At 38.2% G+C, this 24,922-nt stretch overlaps 1 protein-coding gene across 3 annotated transcripts in view; it reads right to left on the bottom strand.

Moving 5' to 3' along the window:
* FOXP3 (forkhead box P3) overlaps positions 1–24,922 on the bottom strand; it is a 733,303-nt gene that overhangs the window by 5,147 nt on the left and 703,234 nt on the right. For all 3 annotated transcript variants that reach the window (XM_044080123.1, XM_044080122.1, XM_044080124.1), the window contains one exon: positions 11,527–11,648. In XM_044080123.1, coding sequence (XP_043936058.1) covers positions 11,527–11,648 — 122 coding nt within the window. The remainder of the gene's footprint in view (positions 1–11,526; positions 11,649–24,922) is intronic.

The raw sequence follows: 24,922 nt of genomic DNA, 5'->3' as shown, positions 1-24,922 counted from the left end.
AGACTGAGTGGAATCCGGAATAGTGACAACGTTTTATCTTTCACTTGCACTATGTCTCAAACTAACCCTCAGTTTGTTTTTGTTTTACTCAGAGATCATGGAAGCTTTTCATGAGCTTGCATATTTTCACGTAGCTTTGGAGAAATACAAGTTTTTTTTTTTACCACCTCTCCCATCTTGTGAAGGCTTGTTGAAAAGCAGTTGTGTCTATCACTAAACATATCTGCTAAAATGTCTCCACAAGCTTTGATTAATTAGTTATACTGTTATTCCCAACTGACCTAGGACATCTGTTCTCTGAATAGTAATGGATGAATGTTGATTTACACCCCAAAATCTTAAATCTCTCATGAAAATCATCATAACCCACGTGGAAAAGAAATCTTGTGACTGTGGGGATTTTATAAAGGCATAGCAAACCACTGTCTCCATATATGCTTGTGTACTTTCCTTAACCCATACAAGACTGCTGATTAAAATCAGCCAGTCATTTATATTTTGTCGACAGGGTTAGTCCCATTAGGCTAGTGGCCTCTTTTCCAGGGAGATCTAAGGTAGTATTTGTACTACTAGAGGAAATTTAGCCAGGGCAATGGTGAACTTCCACTACTCTTTTTGATAGGTCCCACGGGATCTTTTGTATCCACCCAAGCTACCACCCACTGAAGCAGATTAAACCTCTGTTTAAAATCTTATCTGAAGAAAGACATACTCAAGAGTGTAGCACCACCTAATGTTGCACTGCAGTGTCAGCAGTCTAATCACCTGGAATTGGAACCCACAGCCGTCTGGTCTTCTATCACCAAAGACAAGTGTGCTACCTGGCTGTACTCACTACAGCCAAAAACACAGCCTCATTGGCCCTCGATAGCATCCCAGGATGTTTCCTGAATAGTCTAAAATATGACTCATCAGGAACCTTGGAGTCATTATTTAACTATATTCTTAAATCTGGCTTTGTGTCATATGAATGGAGGACTGTGATGGTTATCCCTCTTCATAAGGGTGGACATTCAACAGATCCTGGAAACTGCAAGCCCCATTAATCTAACTAGTCTTATTTGCAAAGCTATGGAAAGTATTGTCTTGGAAATTATCAGCAAGGACATAGGAGACCTCCAGACACTGGGTCTAACCCAGTCTGGCTTTCTCAAAGGAAAGTCTTGCTTACTGAATCTGGTGACCTTCTTTGAAAAGGTCACTAAGGCAATAGATGAGGGGAAAACTGTGCATACTGCCTACCTAGATCTGGCTAAGGCATTTGATACAATACCCTGCTTGGGCATTGTCAATAAACTTACAAAAGTAGGTATAAACCCCTTTGTTACACACTGAATAGCTAGCTGGCTCACTGATAGGACCCAGGAGGTTAGAATCAGTGAGACCACTTCCACAAAGAGGCCGGTCACCTGTGGAGTTCCTCAGAGCTCTGTGTTAGGCCCACTCCTCTTTGACATCTACTTCTCGGATGTCAAACCCAATATCAAAGGCCTCTGGCTAACCCAGTTTGCAGATGATTTCAAACTGGGAGCAGTCACTGAATCACCCCAAAATAGGAACACCCTTCCAGGAGGTCTAATATAGAAAAAACACTTGGTGCCAAAGCTGTGGCTTAAAACTCAATACCAAGAAAGGCATTATAGTACCTGTTGGGAAGTAAACACTTGCACTGCACCACACTCATCACATAGTCCCTCAAAACCTACACCACCAAAACACACACACAGAAGCACAAAACATACACCTACATTCGTGTAGGCTCTCAGTAAAAATCTGCCCAAACAACCAAGATGTCCAAAGCAGAAATGCAAGCAACCTCCACCCCCCCAACACAACCCAAATGACACATAGCCCACATACTCAGTGTGCCACTCAACTACAGCCCATAAGGCATAACGTACCCAGCACTCTAGTCATAGGTGACTCTATAGTCAGGCACACTGATATTCCACTCACCAGGCTAAACAAGGAGAAAGCTACTGTCAGCTGCCTGTCAGGTGCCAGGATCCACCACATAATGCACACACTCAGGTCACTCCACAACAAGTACAAATATGACTCTGTCATTGTCCATGTTGGTGTGAATGACCTGAGACATACCTCCCTGGACTACATGAAAAGAGACATGGAGGAGCTCTCCGATCTTGTAGCCCAGACAGGTATGGCCCTAGCCCTGAGTAGCATCCTGCCATCACCCAGAATGATACCACAGTACAAGGAAAAAATGATTGACTTCAACAATTGGCTAAGCTTCTGTTGTCATTCTAAGGGAATGCAGTATCTGTCTGCCTGGGATGACATGATCGACAGACCACGCTGCTTTGTCAGAGATGGCCTGCACCTGTCGCCCTTGGGATTCCAGATACTGGCAAAGGCTGTTGCCACCCCTATAGTGCCTTTTTTTAGGCAAGGTTCAAATGACAAATTCACCACCACAACAGGTACAAGCAAGCAAAATCTGAGGTTAATGTTACTCAATGCTAGAAGTCTAAACCTCAAAATGCACCCACTCAAGGCACTCCTTACAATGGAGAACATCGACATCTGTGCAGTGACAGACCTGGTTCAAAGCTCCAGAGAGCACCCCTGCATTACCAGGCTATAATTCATACCACACCTTTCGGCCACCAAACCCGGACCGAAACACTAAAGGTGGAGGCATGTCCATATTCATTAAGGATATCCACACCTCCAAGCTAGTTGCTCAGCATAATGCATCCGAGATTATCCAAGTTCAACTAACTCTGGGCAAAACCGCAATCCAGATTGTAGCTTGCTACAGACGCCCCACCATGCTCCAGGATTCCCACTCCTCTTTTCTTGATACACTGGAAAATATTAGGGTACAACCCAACACCCTAATAATGGGTGATTTCAACTACCCCACCATTAACTGGGAAAACTACTCGTGTACCAACTCTTTTGCTCAACGTTTTCTGGAATTCATCAATTCCAATGCCTTGGATCAACTTATCCACACCTCCACCAGGGACAGCAATATCCTAGACCTGGTCATCACCAACATGGGTGACCGGTGTTCCACACCAGAGGTCAGCTCCCCGTTGGTCAGATCCGACCACAAGCTAATCACCCTAGACATGCACATCCCGCTCCCACCCCCCATTAGGAAAACAACTGTAAAACATTTCTCCAAAGTCAACTTCACGCTTCTTAAGACAGAAGTGGCAAACTTCACGACACCCATGCAGATGGACAATAGAGGTACGACTACCGAATCCTACACAAACGCACTTTATAAGCACTTACACGAGTGCATGGATCGTGCTATCCCTAACAAAACCAAGATGCTATCCTCCAAAAAAAGGAAGCCAATCTAGTGGTCTTCTGCCATAAACAAACTCTACAACAGAAGAAAGAAACTGTTGGAAAAAAGAGTAAAATCCCACGATTGGAGGAACTCCCTGGTCAGCCTCAGTAAGAAGCTGAGATCTCTCATAAAATCCTCCAAAGCTAGTTATGAAAACAAAATCGCCACTGATTCTAAAGACAGCCACAAAGCATTCTACAGCTATGTCAAGAATCTCAATGGCAACACTCAGATCTGCTCTGAGTTACAGCACAATGACACTAAATATACAGAACCAACTGATATTGCCAACATCCTGGTAGATAGGTTCACTGCTAACTTTACCCCCCTCTCACCCCCTAAAGGGCCCATCTTTATACTGGAAGAATGCAAAGTTCTTATAATCACAGCTGCACAGGTAAAAACCTCACTCTCCAAAGCCAAGAACACAGTATCCATGGGACCTGACAACATCCCAGGCTGCCTTCTACACGAACTGCAGAATGAACTGGCACCCAACCTAAGTACCATGTTCAATCATAGCCTCACCTCAGGCTTTGTGCCCATTGAATGGCACACCATGACAGTTATCCCACTCCACAAAGGGGGGGCCACAACAGACCCCTGGAACTACCGCCCCATTGGCCTGACATGCCTGATCTGCAAGGCCATGGAACGTATCATCATGGAACTCATAAACAAAGACATTGGAGATCTCCAAACTCTGGACCCCACACAGTTTGGGTTTGTAAAAGGCAGATCATGTCTCCTAAACCTGATAGACTTCTTTGAAGCAGTCAACAAAGCCATAGATAAGGGTAAGGTGGTTCACATAGCCTATCTAGATCTTGCCAAGGCATTTGACACCATCCCCCACTCTAGAATTATAGATAAACTCATTAAACTAGGTATAAATCCCTATGTCAGAAGATGGGTTGCCAACTGGCTTACTGACAGAACCCACACTGTGAAAGTAGCAGACTCCAAATCAGACTTCAGACCAGTGACAAGTGGAGTACCACAGGGTTCAGTCCTGGGTCCTCTCCTGTTTGGTATCTACTTCTCTGAAGTACAGGCTAACACAGAAGGTCTTTGGCTAACTAAATTCGCAAATGACTGCAAACTAGGAGCCATAATCGAAACTCCTAATTATGTGGATATCCTACAAAAGGGCCTCACTGAGACATATGCCTGGTGTCAAAGCCATGGTCTCAAGCTCAATGCCAAAAAGTGCATTGTCATCCCCTTTGGTAAAAATTCTGTACCCATGAACTACCACATAGGCGGTAGTCTACTTAACACCGAAAGTGTAATAAGAGACCTTGGGACACAGGTGGACAGTAGTCTCTCATTTGAAATTCACATCACCACAGTGGTCAGGAAATCCTTCTACATGGCACACCTCATCACAAAATGGTTTCTCATCCAGAAAAAAAGAGGTCATTGTTCCCCTCTACTCATCACTCATTAGATCCATTATAGAGTACAACGCCCCTTTTGGTATGTACCTCACAAGACATCTACAACAACTGGAAAGGCCGCAGAAATACCTCACAAAGAGGATTACTGGCCTCAAACAGATGCCCTACGCAGACCGACTCAAAAGACTCCAGCTTTACTCCATCACATATCGCCTACTCAGAGGCGATCACTGCCTAACATACAAAGCTATGTCAAACCCAGAGCTGCTGGACATGCTCCACTTAAAGAAATCCCAATCCCTCTGAGCTACATGCTCTAGGGACCTAAACCTTGTCACCACAATACACAGAACATGCTGGAGGTATATATTCCTGTCCCAGAGACTTCCCATACTCTGGAACAGACTACCTATCTATTGCAAACAGAGCTCCTCATTAGCACTCTTCAAGAAAAATCTTGATGACTGGATGGGTAATAGGAAATTCACGAAGGGGATCACTTCTGTGGTTCTGTTTGACAGGAGCACAGGAAAATAATTTTCTTGGTTGGCGAAAGCCAGGGTACCTTTTTGGTTAGGCTTGTATAGACCCTAGGGCCAATAGCCTAGTACCTACCTATGAACCTAAGACTGCCATCCCAGGTAACTATGTCATCAATAGAACACACTTAAAAGTTGATTCACTAGTCAGGGATCCGGGAATTCATGTAGACAGTAATCTAGCCTTTGATCAGCATGTGCCCAAAGTAATAAGAAAATCCTTCTATTTTGCTCAACTTATAAGCATGGACATGGCATCTAGCTCTAGAGAGGTCATCATTCCACTTTACTCTGCCCTCATCAGGCCCATCATAGAGTATAATGCATCCCTTTAGTATTGTATCTGACCAGAGACATGCAGCAAGTGGAAAATCCACAAAGGTTCCTTACAAAAAGAATACAGACAGTAAGCACAATGTCCTAAGCTGATCTTCTCAAAGCCCTTTCTCTTTACTTGGTATTATACAGACTTCTGAGAGGTGATCTTTGCCCAGGATGCAAGGCATCCATGGTGCCTGTTTAAATGAATCTTGTGCACATCTGCAAAACAAGCAGCCTCAGAATAGCTAGATTAAAATATCTAAATTTTGCTTGCAACATAAATAGGACATGCTGAAGTGATGTTTCTCAGAGGATTGCTATTATCTGGAACAGGCTCTACATCCATGCAAAGCAGAGTTCCTCCCTATCCCTGTTTAAGTGCAACTTGGACCAATGGATGGTAAGCAGAAACCCGGGTCTGACTTCTATGTCTCTGATGGACAAAATGCAGCCAGTAAACCCCCCCCCTATAAATCAAATTTGTAGAACACACTTAGGTTGCATGACTATGCTTTTAGGGGCCCTTGTAGTCATTAGCCTAGTATACATGTATGAATCTGTTGCACCCTGACACTGTTACCCAGATTTTACTCATTAATGGTGTCTAATATTACAGAATTACAACTTTTATGCAGCTTTACATTAGCCGTTGTGTGTATCTTACAAAATCACACAATACTACAGACATATAACCTGGAAAATCCATCATTCTTTTCCCAGCGGCAGAAGATGCAATACAAATGAAAATACTAGCATATACACTTCATTACTGAATAACCTTATTGTCAAGAACTGCAAAAAATAATGTTCATTTTGTAAACATCTGGTGCTTTAGATGCACAAAAAAAACATATTCCTTCATTGCATTCAAGTTCCTTGAAATACAAAACGTATTGATATACTGTTTAGTAATCATGAATATTTTCCTTCACAGTACTGCAAATGCATGTCGTATCAGTTTTGTAAACCGTTTCCCTTTAAAAATCTTTTTAATCTTACTATCTTTAAAATGTGAAATGCATCCTGACACTAATAATATGCGGCTGTAATGTCTGTTGGCCTATGAAAATATATTTTACAATATGTCTACATGTTTTTACCGTTATACTTCTCATAGTCCTATAATCCGGCAATGCTGTATCTAAACACTGGGTTCGAAACACATGAAATACATAAAGATGTGTTCAGGTCACCATGTAATCACACACATGCTTTTTTTTCTTGAACCATAAGTATTAAGAGCTGCTGCATTAAATTTGCATCTAGTTATTAGCTTCAAATGGCACTTTGAAAAAAAAAAAACATCCCTCACAGTGTAATATATGATAGCTTTGTGTAAAGAAAAATATTAACCCTAGTATTCAGAAAAATAATTTGCACAAGAACCTACTGCAGGTGGGTCAATTTACGCAATCTATGAAAAATATAATTCAGAGACAACTTTAGCTGCAATGCGGAAGCTCTCATTATCAGCTCAATTGCACTTTCTTGAATTGCATTTTTCTACTTTTAGCTGTGACAGGCAGTAGTGTACACTGATGGCCCATGCATCCTTTGAAACAATCTCCTCCCCATAATTACACATCCAGATATTCATCTACAAACAAACACATTCTCAATCATTATCCCACACATAGACATCCATTCAACATCGCCCACTCTCACTTGATTGGACTTACAGATGGTCTAACCTATTGAATCACTCACACACACACACACACACACACACACACACACACACACACACACACACACACACACACACACACACACACACACACACACACACACACAAACACACACACACACCCCAATCCATACTCTCAGTAACCTACCTAATCTCCCTACTATGACCACCCAGGCAGACAGACAGACACACAGACACATAAATTCTATATTCATGGCCCTACAGACACAGGTATATATATTTCCACGCTCATATACATACTCAGACCCTCCAGCGCTAGTTCTCTGTTGAAATGCACTGAACTAATCTGCACTGCAACTGCTTCCGTTGAAGTCAGTGAGTGACCATTATCTTTTGACAGTGTGAAATTTTCCCACTAACTGTGGCCATTTTTCAGTTCATCATTTCTCTGAATCAGCATAAATTAGTAGCTGCAGACACAAGTATGTCCAGCCTTTGTTTGGTGATATGTGTGTGTCTGGGTGGGGGTGGGGGTGGGAGTTGAATCATCTCATGTTCAGTGTATAATAGCCTATAGGAAAATATTACTGTATTGTACCCTGAAACAAAATATTGTAGCATCAAATTCCATAACAGATAGCTCACCTCTCCTTAAATTCAGAATTAATACACGTTTATGCACAGAAGTAAAATTTTCTGTAAATGACTGTTAAAATCTATGCAGAAGTCATGGAAGGCGGAAGATTCTTTCCACCAATGCTCCATGATTTCTGTGCAGTTTTCATACTCTGCCCCCCCCCCCCCCTTTATTTGGACCATGCATAAATACTGATTTTTTTTGGATTCCTTATTTATCACCATTCTAACTGCAGTCATTATACTCGCCTAATGTCTGTACCTATCAATTACTTTAGTCACTGCTATGCGTGGCTCTTACTCCTGTTTGATTCTTGTGCTAAGAGGTTAAAGACAAAAAAAGTAATTGAGGGCAAATGCCAAAATCAGGGAAAGATGTTAAATATTGTTGTTATATAATTACAGTTACTGTAATAACTTGTTTGACGTTAAAATGGATTTTCTGAAGGATATGAAGTATGAAACTTAAGCCTGTCATTATTTGATGACTGCAGTCCTTAACAATTTTGAACTATAAATTTTATGAGGAAAAGACCAGAATTATGAACAAAATCTGGGATGTTCAATGAAATTGGGAACAGCTGAGAACTCCTCCATGCCTGCATGTAGCTGCTTGCCCTGCAGTGGCATTCTGATTACTATGTAATTTGTCTATGAATCCCAGCTAAAATGTCTACATACATTTAAACTAGAGAGGTCTATGGTGAAAAAGTGCAAAACTGGTAAAAAATTGAAAAAAAAAATGAATTAATTCAAATAAAGAAAAGCATGCATTACATATGAGGCAAATAGATAAATGAAGTTAAAGTACATTATTTAAAAAAGTTACTACACCTATGTCGAATTCTACATAAGGCAGATGCATAGCTAGGGTTGGGTGAAGAAGGCAGCCACCTTAGACACAAGATGTTAGAGGGCATGATTGGGAGATGCCAGTCAGTTAGTAGTGCAGAGCTTGAATTCTTTACTGTACCTGCATTTTTGGATGCTTATACATAAAAGAATCCCAATACTACTTTTGTGGACTGCAAGACTAAGTGCTTGAGTGATTTGATTCATGTGTGGTGCAAGCTGCTTGCTACAGATGTAGCAAGTGGGTTTCTAAAGTTCTAAAAATAACATGACAGGACTTTTTTTTTGTTCCTCAGTAGAAGTGCAAAAGGGAACAAAAGACCTGTCTACTTACAAGAGAAACACCAGGTCATGAAAGAAGGGCGTGCATAGGCACTTCCTCCCTACAATTACAGACACTCATGTACACACACACACATGTCTAAATACTCACAAACAAGCTCCCACACCCTTGATTATACTCATGGAAGCACTCACTCCCACCCCTCTTACAAACATACACATCCATTCTGCTGCATTCATACTCTCACATACGTCAGAGAAAGAGACAAACACACACATGCGCACACACACACACACACACACACACACACACACACACGTGGGCCAGCACACATACATCCAAATATTCACAAACAAGCTCCTGCTCCCTTGCTCATGCTCATGGAAGTACTCACCCCCACCTCCTTGCACATACATACATCCATGCCACTGCATTCATGACTTCACAGACACACCCCCCCCCCCCCCAAGCATCCTCTATACTTACCTGGTCTGTGACTACTTTCATAGGAGTGAATGGATCTGAATTTGTCACAAATATGTTGGCAATGGCTTCAGGATTAAAGTGAGAGGAAGAGTTGGATATTAGCTCAGAGGATACTAGTGCGTTACTTCTGAGATTTTTGATACAGTTGAACAAAGCTTTATGGTTGTCTTTGACAAAAGTGACATTTTTTATTTATAAGTAGCCTTACATTTTTAATACAGTACTTGAGAGTTTTTGCTAATCCATTCTAAACCCTTTTATGGTGAGGGGAGGCTGATGTGTTATATAAGACAAGTGTTTTTTGTCCCCCCTTTTGTTGTGCAGTTTATGTGATAATTCTACAACAGGGCTTATTTGTAAATGTCCATTATATTTGAGGTATATGGGAAAAGATACCACAATGTGGGTGTCTAGGAGGGTTTGGAGTTTACAGCTGAATGTAGCAGCTTGGCAAAATGTTCAGTGTAGGGAGGCAGCATTGAAATCTACTTAGGCTATTGAAGATCCAGTAGGAAACTAGCTTTGGAGTAGTCCCTGACTGTAGAAGGGTAGTTCTGAGGGAGAAGATGAGAGTTTAGTGGTCAGACTTAAAAAGAGAATATGTTACATGTGGTTATGTTCATACGTATTCTTTGTTTAAATTCTAATTTGACATACCCTGCTGTAGCCTGCCTGATAGACACAGCATCTTTTATTCTTGACTGACACATCAGTCAGCCTATAGGGCCTGCAGGCATGGTATCTATTTCTTAGAAAATTCTTAAGCCAATTTATAAGAAATGGGGCATGATTTGTACAAATAAGTTATTCCTGTGGATACAGAAATAAAGGAAATAGTGTACAAGTCTCTTATTAAAGTAAACTATTTAAGCAAATGAGGTGATTATAAAATTGTGTAAAAAATTGTTCACAAATAATCTCTTTACGGGCATAATGATATAATCTGTGTTTGGATGCTATATATAACAATACATGAATTTGTTAACTATACCCAGGTGCGATATTGTATTGAACACCTTAGTTAGGTCCAGGTAGGTGAAGGGTTGCCACCTGTCCATTTTTTTCCAGACTATCCAGAAATCAAACCAATTGCCCGGTAGTACAGAAAACACTGTACAAACTGTGGTATTCTGTTTTAAATAACAAACTGGCTATTAGAGTTTGTTAAATCTCCATTTACACTGCATTTTGATTTAAGAAAAGCATTGCTAACATGATAGGATTGTGTCAGAAACCAGGAAAAAGGGACATTCCTCCTCCCCTGATTTGCAAGTGACATCACGACATGGGTGGAAAGTGGGCAGGCAGGGTGAAGGGAGGAGACGGGCAGGGTTAGGGAGGTGTGAGAGTGTGGCCTTGGTCCAGTTTTGGCCACAACAAAAAGTGGGAGCTCTAGGTAGGCGGTGTGGACCATTTCTCCATTTCCATTGTCTTGGTGACCTTCTCAAACAAATCTACCAGGTTTAGTATGCCTGACCTCCCCTTGACAGAGCCAAACTGGGTTGGGATCAATGTCTGAATGTTACCTATGTCTTTGTCAATCATTTCCATGATAATTCATTCCATGACTTTCATATTAGTCTAGTCAGACTATTAGGTCTGTAGTTTCCAGGGATGGCTGATAGTCCACCCTTATGAAGTGGGATAACCATTGAAATCCTCCATTTTCATGATAGAAAACTAGAAAGTGCTTGATTTCAAATATTATTTTTAATGTTGCTGATGGCAATGGTGTTGTTATGAAAAGGAGGATTTTTTAGCATGGCATTGCAATTGTGGGGTACACCTTGGTATAGTAAAGTGTAAAGTCATTTCCTTATCTGCCAGCTTTTGTGTAACTAAGCACAAATGTTTTCTCTGACAGTGATTCAGAATCTTATTCATTAATTTGACAATGTTAGAAGCTCATGCTCCACTAGAAATCTGTCTACCACTTGGTGTGGTGATGACAATAGTTGCAGTGGAGCAGGGCTTTAAACATTATATCTGCCTTGGATGTAAGCTGTATTCATATTGCTCCTTCAAAAGCTTACCTTGTAAATTTCTGTCCTCTCCTCCTTTGGAATTCTGCTTCATCCACCGTCCACACTGCACCTTTGACATTTTCCACTCTCACAAAACATTTATGCAGGCTGAGATTGTGTCTGACTGCATTCTGCGAAAAGAAAATATGTTGCAGTCAGTTTTGTTTACCCTTTTTAAGTGATTCATTGTGAATTATCATATGAAACAAGGGATATGAAAACAATTGTATTATTTATGAGGGGGTAGCATTTATAAATTGGTTGTAGTGATGCAGGTATCACGTGTACCATTCTGTTGATAACAAACCATCCTTTTAAAAAGTGGTTGCTGTGGTGATATGATGTTTTGACACTCATAAAAAGAAATTACTTTGGAGATGTGGGTTCACTGTGACAATTATCATAGCTAAAGTCACTTCTCTGTACCCTGTATCATAATTTCTTATTAATTGTTTTTTCCCATAAAAATAAAATATAAAATGAAGCAGGTCATAGCAACTTAGAATCATAGTCAAAGTACAGAACTCACATATAGAAAGTTCAAGGAAAATAGAACTTTAGTTGGGGAAAGCATTTTTTATTAGCCATAAATCTGTCCACAAAGAACAGCTGCCAAGAGTTTACTATGTCATTTGCTGATGGATTTGAGATTGATTTTGAAAAGCATGGATATCTAAAGTGAAATATACTGATTTCATCTGCTAGTGGAATTTAGATTGACTTTGAATAGTATGACTGTCAGAAGTGAAATAAACCTATTTCATTTGCTGATATAATTTAGGCTGACTTCAAACAGAATGACTGAAAATATATAATCAAAATTCCATAAAGCTGGGGACGAGAAGGGTCTGATACTAAAGTTACACCAACCCATTCTCTAAATATGAAAGGTTTATCAGATTCCAGAAATATTTGAGAGTTACTCATTTCATTACATTTATAAAGAAGAGAGATAAGAAGTTTGTCTGGAAATTACTGGGGTAATGTCCTACTGTCCCATGTACATATGAATATCAGTGAAGTCCTTTTGGAATGAATGACTGTTTGAATGAATAAGAAATGAATAAATAAACATTAGTGTGGATTCAGAGTATCTTTCCAGGAACACAGACTGAAATAATGTGTATTGGGATCCAATGATAACCTCACACATTCTGCCTGTCATTTCTTAGATATACAGGCTGACATAAATATTTACTTGCAGTGGACCTGTGCTGATGCACACAGACATAACAACTGTATTACTGCTAATAACCTGCTATGGTTCCTAGACAGATTGCAATAACTAGACTATAGACTTGATGGGGTCTGCACAGCAGTTCCTAGATAAACAGCTTGAAATAAGGCATGCTAATTGAATAGTCTTACACATGTTGCATGTAGACCAGCAGTATTTTCTTTGTGTCCTCATTTTGCTTATGATCTATGTGATGTTTTTCTCATACATATCTTGTTAATGTCATACTCCATTATATATCAGATTCCACAAGTGGCAGTCTTCTTGGTTACTGACTTTCAAAATGGGAACATACAAATAGTGCTTGTTTTTTAAGCATTCTTTACAAATGTAGTCAATGTGGGACTGTCTGCATCGAAACATTCTGTTAAACAACTGTGAAGTACTATTTACTTCCATTAGTTGAACCCTGCAAATTAGCTAATTCTTATTAGTCATACTTTTGTTTACAATCCTTTGTCTACCTACTTGAAATGAAAAAAATAATTCCACTTTCTTTTGCATAGGCTTTAATGTTCAGTGCTTTCCTATTCAGGCCTTATGCGATATAGAGGTATTTTTCAAATAAAACTTTACCTCCCACTACAATGTTACAAGTGCACATGAAGAAGCTTCAGAATTGACCCTTCTATTATTGAGTTAATACTTGACTACTGAGAATTACATTAGTACAACAGCTCGAAAACTAATGCACTGATGTATTGCTTCTCGTAGAACAAGCCATCCTGAGGGTCTTTGCAGGAACTTTTTATACTATTGATGCATGATATTACCCTGAGGCTGTTAGCTATCCTTGGAGTGGCACTGTTTGTGTATAAGTGTGGATTAGCATCCCATTCCAATCACCAACCAACCTTGTTTTGGGCTGTAAACTCTACCTAAATCACAACCTGATACAATATAAACCAATGAAGATGAAAACTTTAAAATCTATAATACTACCCTCATATCTTTCCCAAGTACACACCTACTGTTTTTCATAGAGACACTCCTACTTATGCATAAGGGCATAACATACATATCATTTAAATTATCCACAATAACATCAAGGCATGTAATAAGAGAGAAAACTAAGAGCAATTTTCTTAACTAGTAAACACACCTAGAATAAACTCCTTGTCCACTAACCTACTAAGTTCACTGTCATACATCAAAATATGAAATAAATGCATTATGTATTAATTTTGCCCAAGCTTTGTGGACAGATAATTTTATAATTTCTAATTCCTTGATCTTATTTAATGCTCCAGTTCTGGATTCCGTTCCTTGGGTGCAGGTATGTCTCCTTTGGTCCATTTTTATCTCTACCAAGAAAATCACAAAGAATTGAAAATGTAAAACTACTCTTTCTTTCACTGAATTCATTGATTTAGCCAAAAAATGTCAGTAAAAAAGTATCGTCAACTGCCAAAATGAGAACTTTGAATATTATTTACCAGTTTAGATTTTGGTCAAAATTAAGTGATTTACTTGATACATTTAAATGATTTAGTTTTCTATGTTTGATTTTGTTGTGGACATCTGTAAATAGTTATGTTTTTGTTCTATTTATCTTTAAATAGTTTTGTACAAACTTTGTTTTAAAATTAATACAAAGTTGATTAAAAATATGACATAAAAATCATTACAGCAAAGTTCACTGAAACGCTTCTGGCTACAAAATTCTACACATTTAGCTCACCACACAGCATGCATGCATGCAACCATATAAATTTAGTCCACCTAAATTTACTAGTTTGAATTCAAAATGCATACTGTAACTGCTTTTAACTTCCCTCAAGTTATACTATCACTTCTGCAGAATCTGTTTCATGGGGAACATTGCTCTCACATTAGATCATTTAATTTAATTTTATTTCTTTGTTTTTGTTGAAAAGGTTAGTCCCACTAGACATATGGTCTATTTTCGAAGGACACTGAAGGTGGTATTAACTAGGAAAATTGGGAAATTTCCTACATATTTTTGTAAGTGCTATCTGATCTTTTACATTCTCATGAACTACTGCTATCTTAGGGAGATGGAACCTTAAGTTCAATATCTCATCTAAAAGATGGCATAATTGTGAGAGCAGTGTTAATAATGAAAATGAATCCAAGCACCTTGATTTACCAAAACAGCTGTAAAAACAATAGAAATCAATGCCCGAGTACATTACATTTTACTTGACATGACAGCAGTCACTGAAAGTAGGTAAACTCTGCTTATATAAGACCATAAAGCAACACCTCAAGATTATGGAACCTTCCAGAAAGATTTACCTAGTACAGGAGAATGGAGTATTATCATATTGTAACTACTTTACCAAGTTAATTCAATAATGGAAAAAAAATATTTTTGCGGCAAAGGGTAAAGAATCAGTTATAATAAGACCAAATGCATAATATCCAAACTTTTAAAAATGGAAAAATCTATTTTCCACTCAGATATGCACACCTGCAAGGTGAATAAAATTGTTACAGTCTGTCTAACAGTATTGATTCTAAACTTGTAATACTAGGTATTGTCATTATAGACTGGTTTACTAATCAGGAACTTTAATGATACCCGGACCCCAGCCTGTTTAATTTTGCCTCACTAATTTTCTTCACTGCTAGCACTGACTGACCTTCTGACAAGGAAACAACACTAGATTGGATATAAGTTTTTTTTGGTAGTATGTGTCAGTCTGTCAGTGACCAAATGCCAACTTTTCTCCTCAGAAAGTCTGATGAGATCCAGAAAGAATAAACCTTCATATAAAACTGGAGTCTGAAAATTTTCGCACTGGAGAAAATTTAAACATTACTCTGTCATACCAACTGATACTCATTTCATCTTCCTTCCTTGATAACAGATAGCAGAGTGTTGCTGTAACATTGTAATCTATCACAAATTCTATAGCTTATTTTCAAACATTAAAAATTTGAACTCTGTGTACTATGGCTGAATGGGACTCTTACAAAAACGTCTACCATGCATTCAAGGTACCTATCTCGTTCCATCTTTTCAGATCTTTAACAACTCACTGTAAAGCACAGCTAAATGTTTGTTTAATAAAAAAAAATCCAGCAAATTTATAATCCCCACATTTTAGAACTGGTATTAAAAAGGTTTTATGCTCAGGTAATATGATCACAATTATCCCAAAATCCAGAAAAATTTCTGTAAAACACAATTAAAAAGTTTGACACCAGCAACCTAGACAATCTTAATCAAGGACATACCTTAAAATCAAACTTTTTACTTCATAATATACAATAATTGACTTTCTAAAAATGTAAATTTATGGCTTAATAGCCACTGCTTAGATTTATGTATGTATTTGTCTTTGTTGTCCAAGAAAGTCTGACTGGGTAAAGCCATTTTCAGCAGCTCCAGCAGATACATTTAAGATTTCACCTCAATTTCTCCACATGGGTACTACTAATGTAACCTATTCATTATCTGTTATGTTTAACTAAAGGATATTTCTCTCATCTTTGGAAACCAGCTGTTGTATGCTCACTTCAGAAAATTAGCCCTTTCAATCCAATTTCTCACTGCAGATTAATTGGTCTCTTCTTGCCATCATCTAAATGACTAGAGAAGGGAATACTTACACAACTTTTAGTCAGTTTTAAAGAACTTAACCTTCTTAAGTTTCAACATGGATTAAGGACATATAATGATGTAGACACAGCTGTTCTTGCAGATGCTGATTATATGGGCTGTAGAGTTGCCAACTTTTCATGTAAAAAATTCTGGACATGTATGTGAAAGCAAAATGTGTGCAGAATAGAAGCGTGCAATAACCTCCCCTCAAGGAGATTGTCATACAATATTACTGTTCTCAATCAAACATATTCTTATGTTCTTCAATGTTAGTGACAGTGTCCCTTAACTCCGGACTGTCTAGAAAAATTCTGCACAGTTGGCTACCTGAGTTTAGCAAGGAAAAAAATATTTGCTAGCATGTCTCTACATTATTCCAAGCATTTGACAATGTAAACCATTCTGTCATTGCAAACGTTTCCCCATGTAGACATTCACCTGGACAAACTGATTGCCTCTTTAACTATGAGCCAGATGGTAATTAACAATCTCTGACTCAAAGATATTGCTTACATTGCTCTCCAAAACACATCGGTCCTCTTACCTTTTTAGCTTTTGTTAAACCTAATGGCATTTTTCTGTAATTAAGCTACCATGTTTTAGAAGCATAATGACTCCACTCTACTCTGATGCCTCACTTTTATAACATACTTTAAACACAACACACCAGTTGTTAATACATTCCTGTCTCATTTTGAATACTTCTAAGTCAAAATGCATGATTTTCACACAAAGAACTGTGACTCCAGATAGATATTCATGATTAGTTTCAGCACCTTAGATGTGACCAGCCTAAAATATTGGGTATTTTCAAGCATATTGAGATTGATAACTGCCAATATGTTCAGGCAGAACCAGAAGCATGAGTTACTCTTTGCATGACAAGTCAACCAGTGTCAGTACAAACTGTAGCTAGAAACCTTCCTTTTTCAAAAGTATGTACACCTTTGTTTTGGTTATTTCATGCCTAAAACACTCATTCTGCCTTATTTAATTATTTAATTTATTTCTACCTTTTCATCTGACATACTACATCTTGAAAATTTAAACCCAGATTACATTTTCCATGTTTGCAGGTTTATGGTCCTGATAAAGAGGTCTCAAATCTTTCTGAGATTATTATGGAACGCACATGTTAGTACTCAGCAGACTCACTCATTGGGTTGCATTCTGTCCTACTTCATAGCAGTAATGTGATAACTTGATGGTTACTTTTAACAGTAGCTGCACAACATTGCAAGTACTATATAAGGAACATGTAGCAGTTTCCTCATTGGCAGATAAACTCTGACTGCATCTCTCAGATCCCTAAACAAAAATGTTTCAATGACTAATCTGAGGCAGTTTATAGATCTGTCCTCTGATCTCTACATATTAATTAGTTACATTCATTTTATATAACAATTTCTGATATGATTTAGTAATCAGAAGTGCTGTGACTGAATATGGACTCCATTTATTGTTTCTCAGTTCAAAATGGGTTCCTAAAAACTTAAATGAACAATAATGCATCCCTTTCTATGCACACTCAGGACACCAGTTTTAACTTGCTAGCTTTACTTTCCATTGTAATGTGGCCCCCTTCTGATCTTTCATTTTTAGATCCCACTATTAGTCAACAGGCTACAGCAATCTCTTTTTGTTGATTAATTCTGCATGTTTTATGTATTTTTGTCCTCATCTCTTCACTATTGGATTCTTACTTTTTATTGCCCTCCCCTCTTCTTTTGTCTTATCACCTTTTTCAGCAGTAACTAGTATATATATATATATATATATATATATATATATATATATATATATATATATATATATAATTTTTTAATGGTATTATTGTTTATTTTGTTTGCCTTTTAACTGTCAAAATTAAAGAATTCATCATTTTACACTTAATTCTGTGTTTTATAGTTTCATTCCGTTATACATCACAAGGATATTTTTTTCCTATGGCAGTAATGTCATAGTATGCTGTCAAGGTGAATTTCTTGCTGTACTTAAGACCACTGTGGTGTAAGCTGCTTTTTTAAGGACTAATCTGTAACACAGTTTCTCTTTGATAGTACTGGACTGGTATAGTTCCCTTTTACGGACCCTGAAGTACTTATTGCTGTGAGTTTTCAGTCACAGAATCACCTTGATGAAATTCCAAACCACTGTATAGCATATGTGACTCTGTAGCTTAGGGTATGGAAGGTCCTCTAACAGGAATCGCATAATCTTAATTAAAATGTTGCAGTTATCTACTTCATTTTCCACCCTACAGATTGACACTGTGATGCCTGTCCTCTTAGTATCACTGATCACTCAAGTGACACTGGTGGGTATACAGTCCACCAGTATCAATTCCTTCAGTAGATGATGACATCATTCAGTTGAAAAAATATATGAACATACTGATTTGTATAAAAAATCCAGAGCCACCTATTGCAATATATCAGTCCTCATCTATAACTGCATTTCTTAAAATGGACACCCAGTGGCTGGCAATTCCCTCAGTTTTGATGATCCTAGGAAGTGACACTGGTGGATATTTGATCAAGATAAATATAAAAAGAATATAAATAAAGAATAAAAAGTGACCTCTCCTTTACTAAAATAAAATTGTACACCAGATGATGACTTGCAGACCTTACAACTGGCTCAAGTAGTGTGGAGTTTACCATTGGTTCCACCAGTACATAATTGGTATATCTCACTTAGAGTTGCAGGATCCCATTTTTCTCGGACCAGGCATGCCCCCATATCTCAGGAGGAGACCCACAGACAAACGGCTATGTTTTTGCAGCCTTTTCTATGCAGCATTTCAGAAATGGCTGCAACTTGGACATTTCTTCTTCGTAACATGATCAGATTCATATCATCAAACTCATGAACAATGCTGCTGTCATTGCAGATGTCTGTCTGGGAATGTAATTATATATTACAAATGCAAACATCACCTTTTATAATGGCTCTTTACTTTAAAGTTCCATAGATAATGCCTTGGGCAATAAGATGGATATTTTGAAAGTTTGTTTCTAAATTAATATTAATTGAAGTTAGAAGTCTGCATTTGATTTGGTGACAGTTTATAAGTTTGCCAGTGTTCAATAATGAATGATCAGATTTTTTGTATGCGGTCGATGGGGTCCCATTTATTTATTTTGTTTTTGGTAACCAGGCTGTGTGCATTTCAGCAGAAGCCTAGGGGAGGACTTCACACACAAGGAAGTAAAACACTGCAGTATAGCATCAAGCTGCCATTTGAAATACCTACAATACAAAGACATGTATTATGTTTGTACAGAAGAAATAATTTAAATAAATAGCCTTACTATTTGCTTGTAAAGGTTATAGACAAGTAGTTTTAATATGAGCTAATGATTTTTTGTGAGTTTAAATTGGAACACAAGAGTAGGAAAGCCATATATGTTACCTTGAGTAAAAGTTAATGTAGTCCAGAAGTACAAACAAAAGGAAACATGGCATCATTTCTAATATATATCACTGAAGATATGGAAGTAGTTTCCCTTAAATACTTTTTTAAACAAGAAACATCTTTACTGAGTTATCCCTTATGGTATAGGCAATCATGCATTTATATAAAAGAAAACAAACCATAGTGACATATTTTCAGTTGTAAACATTACACATCACTTACAATCTATACCATCACTGTCAGTCAGAAATTACATGGCTCATTCAATTCCTTCCATCCCTTAAACCTCATTCATTCTCCAAAGCATTATTCTGCATGTACTGTTCCCACAATTCCCATTTTTCTTTGTAATTTGCTCCTACCCTTTTCTAAAGATCCCACTTACAGTTCTTTTATCTCTTTTACTATATTCACTGCTTCTAGTAGAGTTGGTTTAGACTTTTATTTCCATTTTCTAGTAATTACTGTTTTAGCATCCAGCAAAATTAAACTCAGCAAGGCCTTACTATGTCCAGGTAATGCCAATTCTGTATCGTAGTTCAAAAACATCATTTTCATAGTTATACCAATTTACTCACCCAGTATGTCTGACAGAGTAGTCTGCAGGGAATTTTTAAAATCTGCAACTTATTACAGTTCCAAAACTATGTTCCCAATTACCTCTTTCTTTCCCATCACATGTCCAACATTTGCAAACTACCTGAGGAAAAAGTCTTCATAGTCTGCTTGGGGTATAAAAATACCTATGCAAACACTTCCAAGCAAAGATCCTAAACCTTCTAGACTTTGTTGCATATTTGCGAACCATATACATATCCTACCATTGTTTCTTGAATTGTTTATTCAGTCTCTCTTCCCAATTCTTTCTAATCTCTTTTTTTAATTTCTCTACATCTTTTGGGCTTTTAATACCATGACTGGAATGCACCCCATTCCTCAGTCAAAGTAGGATTAAAGTTCATGAAATTGATATTGTTTCAGTCTTTGATGTGAGACAAAAATGCACTCTACAGCACGCACAATGTGCCCAATAATGACTCCTTCTCCAATTTGTACAGAGTTACACATATTGGTAACATCTAAATACAATTGTAGATTATTTTGTTATAAGACCCATCATTCCTGTTTCTACTGGAACTGACTGGGTAGCTTTCTTCCACATTGCTCTTGTTTCTACCTGCAAATCTTGATATTTCATGACTTTGTGTCTCTGTGTACACAAGACACTGTAGTCATTGGATGTAGCAATTTCAATGCCTTTAAATGTATTTAAAGTATGACCCATGAGTGTGTCACACACTAATGTGGAAAGTGCACGGAAGTTTGCACTATGCTGGAGTTATGTTGAACCATCCCCCCCCCCCCCCCCCCAAGTGCTGATCATGGTAAGGACAATTTTGTTTTGCTTTGCTGATTCATTCCTGGGTTTATTTGCTTTATTGAATGTATCCATTCATTCCAGAATTTATTTGCTTTTGTTTCACTCTTTGCTGATTCATTCCCAAGTGTATTTACTGAACATATCCATTCGTTCCCGAGTGTATTTGCTTTATTGAATGTATCCATTCTGGTTCCCTTTTAAGGAGGTGTGTGTGTGTGTGTGTGTGTGTGTGTGTGTGTGTGTGTGTGTGTGTGTGTGTGTGTGTAGAAATAGGAAAAACACTAGCAGACATCTTTGTTACACTCCCTTTGCTATATTAAAGGTGGCAGAAATGTATGAGCCCACCCACAAACAGGCATATGACTCAATGTAAATGGCCATTTTAGTGTCAATAAAAGAGACTGGAAACTCTTGATATTCTAATATCTTAAATAGATAAAGCCACCTCATGATATCTATAGCCTTCTCCACATCTAGGGATAGTGACAATATTACTTTATGTGTAAGATGACCCTGTCCCAAACTCTGTGTTTCCCTCTCCCCTAAAGATATTACACCATGAACATCGACCTTTTACAAATCCCCCTTAGTCTGGATGAATAGGTAATAGCATGAGCAGAGAGACATAGGCAGTCAACACACCTATGTACATTTAATTATCAGTGCTTAAAATGGATATTAGGAGATAATCAGCTGTATCCGAAGGGGTCTTGCCCATTTTCAGGAATAAAATTACTACTGAGGATTTTCAAGAAGGTGGAATCATAAACTCCCTGAAAGCTTCTTGACGTGTTCCATAACAACGCTATGACTGCCGGATGAAGGATCTTATAAACTCTGCTGGCAGGCCATCTACAACTGAAACTTTAGCAGGTTTTATATGCTGAATAGCTTTAGCTAGTTGCATTTTGGTTAGTGGATGATATAGCTGGCCTACCTGCTGTAGAGTTAAGTGAGGAATCTCAGAGATATTTTGTAGCCGCTTGTTAATTTCAACTAAAGAAATGGTTTCATCATGTGCTACTGCATATAAGGCTGCATAATAACCTCTAAATAGTTCTAATGACTATCTATAGTACTGTGTCTCTTGCTTTTCTGCAGAGGAAAGAATGGGCATAGATCGTGTTGCTTTCAGCTTACACCTCCTGGCTAACCTAGAATAAGTTTAAGGGAACATTTCATAGAATTGCAATTAGAGTTTGTCTAATACTAGCACTGTCTTTTTATTAATTAAATCCTGTATTTGCATCTTAATAGATAACAGATCCTCTATCCCTTGAGAGGTAGTATAAGTGAGCTTACTTGATGTAAGGTGATTATATTTTTGCTGCAACTGATGTAGCTCAAAATTCAAGGATGACCATAATCCATTAGTCCATGACCACAGCCTTGCATGCATATAAGCCTTATTTTATTTATTTTATTTTACATTTGTTTACCAGGAAGGTCAGACTAGACACAGGTCTATTTTCAGCGGAGGCCTGTGGGGAGAAAAGCTCCACTAATAGTACAATACAATAGATACACATTCACATACATATTCACTTAATACACATTCACATGACAAGTCATACAGGAGCTCATTTCAGTTGAAATCACTTACAATAGGTTAATAAGCATTGACAGGATACAATAGTACTGGCAGTTTTTTTTGTTTTTCTCAGTTTGAAGGCAAAGAGAGTAGAGGTGGAGAACCATGCCAACATTGCGTAGTTGGGAGAGACCCAGTAGCGGTGAGTAGTTATGATCTAGCCTGGAGGGAGACATGGACATAGCCAGTTTTGTATGTAGTGGGTTTTGAGGAGATTTTTGAAGAGGTGAGGAGAGGATGTTGAGGTTAGGTGATCTGGTAGAGCATTCCAGGTTTTGGCAATGGAGCATCCAAAGAGGGATTTGCCAGCCTCATTTTTATGCTTAGTGACATTTATGTGGTTCTGGTGTGTAGTTCTTAGTTTTCTGGAGGGGGTGTAGGGCTGGATTAAATGTTGCAGGGCAGGGGTTTTCATAGGATGGTAGTAGAGCTTATGTGCAATGGTAAGTTGGTTGAGTGGGAGGAGTCATGGGAACTCAAGCCAGTTGAGCTGTCTAAGGGATAGACAGTGATGGGATTTATGAGTGGCTTCAGTAGCAAATTTGGCAGTCTTGTTGTAGCAAGATTCCATTTTGGAGAGTTCTGTGTAGCGAAGGTTAGTTAAGACTGGGGAAGCATATAGTAGTATGGTTAATAGATGGGTTCTAGCTATGGTGGCTTTGGTGTGCCTGGTCATGTATTGGCAGTTCGTATAAAGGAGTCCAATCTTTTTGTTAACGTTCTTGATTGTTTGGGCAATATGGATGTAAAATTTGAGATTATTATCAATTTCTATTTCTAGAAGCTTAGTGTGCAATGTTGGAGTGATTCTCGTATTGTCTTTGGATATTATGGTAAAACTATTGTCTATGGAAGGAGATCTACTGGCTGAAGAGAATAAGTTTAGCTTTTTTGGGATTATGTAAAAGTTTGATGTTGGTGAACCATTCTTCTGCTAGGGTAAAGTTATTTTGGGTGATGGTTTTTAGTTTGTCGAGAGCGGGTGCTGCACATATAATAGTGGTATCATCTACATATTGAACTATAGAAGCAGTGGGTGAGGCTGATGCTATCTGGTTAGTAAATAATGAGAATAGCAGAGGGCCAAGAATGGACCCTTGTGGGACACCTATGGTTACTGGTAGTAGGAGGGACAGTTGGTTTTGCCATAGTACTGCTTGTTGATGGTTAGATAAATAGTTACTGAACCAGGATACAGTGGAGGAGTTTATGTTAAGAGTGGCTAGTCTTTCTAGGAGCATTCTGTGGTTAACCATATTAAAGGCTTTGGATAAGTCTAAGAATATGGAAGATATGAACAGGCCATTGTTTCTATGGTTATTAATAGTGTTGGAAAAGGCAGCAATGCTGTGGTAGTGCTATGGGAAGGTCTAAATCCATGCTGGGAAGAAGATAGTAGGTTGTTCTTTAGGAGGTAATGCAATAGCTGTGAATGGACTATTCTCTCTAGAATTTTTGATAGGGGTGATAGTATTGCTATGGGGAGGTAGTTAGTAAGTTAAAAGGAATGGCCCCCTTTGTGCAATGGTATTATGTGGGATATTTTCCATGAGTGGGGTACTTTGCATTCAGTTATAGACCTGTTGATGAGAATGGACATGGGATAGGCTATGGCCTCTGCAGTAATCTGTAGGAATTCTGCTGGTAGGTTGTCAACCTCTAGTGTTGTTGGTTTCAGTTTTTTTGAGGAGTTTAGCAATTGTTTTAGTGGTGACTGGTTTTAGGGAGAAACTGGGGGTGTTGTTTTATGTATTGGAAAGGGTGGGGGATGTTGTTTTTGGGTGGGTGTTAGTGCTTTGGGTATTGGCTAGGGCTTGGATAGTTTCAGTGAAGTATTTGTTAAATTGAGTGGGAATGTTTTCTAGGTTGTTTGGCAATAGTGGGGAAGGGGTGGTAGGTTTTTCTGGGTGTAGCAGGTTATTTATTGAGGCCCAGAATTTTTAAGGGTTGTTGGTGTGTTTTCCTGTAATGTTTTATAGTAGTTAGTTTTTTAAAGTTTTATTAGTTTTTTGGCTCAGTTACGGAGTTCCTGGTACTTTAGTTTTAGGGCAGGGGTTTTGTGTTTGTGAAAATGTAACCAGGCTTTGTCTCTTTCTTTCATTAAAGACCTGGTGTCTTTTGATAGCCATGGTGTGTGGTTGGTTTTAATTCTAGTGGTCCTGGGCTGTGCATGGGAGTTTAGGATGTTTAGGAAGGTAGTGATGAAG

The sequence above is a fragment of the Protopterus annectens genome, chromosome 8.part0 (genome assembly GCF_019279795.1).
Source record: "Protopterus annectens isolate FY-2018-M chromosome 8.part0, PAN1.0, whole genome shotgun sequence".
In the NCBI taxonomy this organism is placed as follows: domain Eukaryota; kingdom Metazoa; phylum Chordata; order Ceratodontiformes; family Protopteridae; genus Protopterus; species Protopterus annectens.
This window is presented reverse-complemented; position numbering and strand designations above follow the sequence as displayed.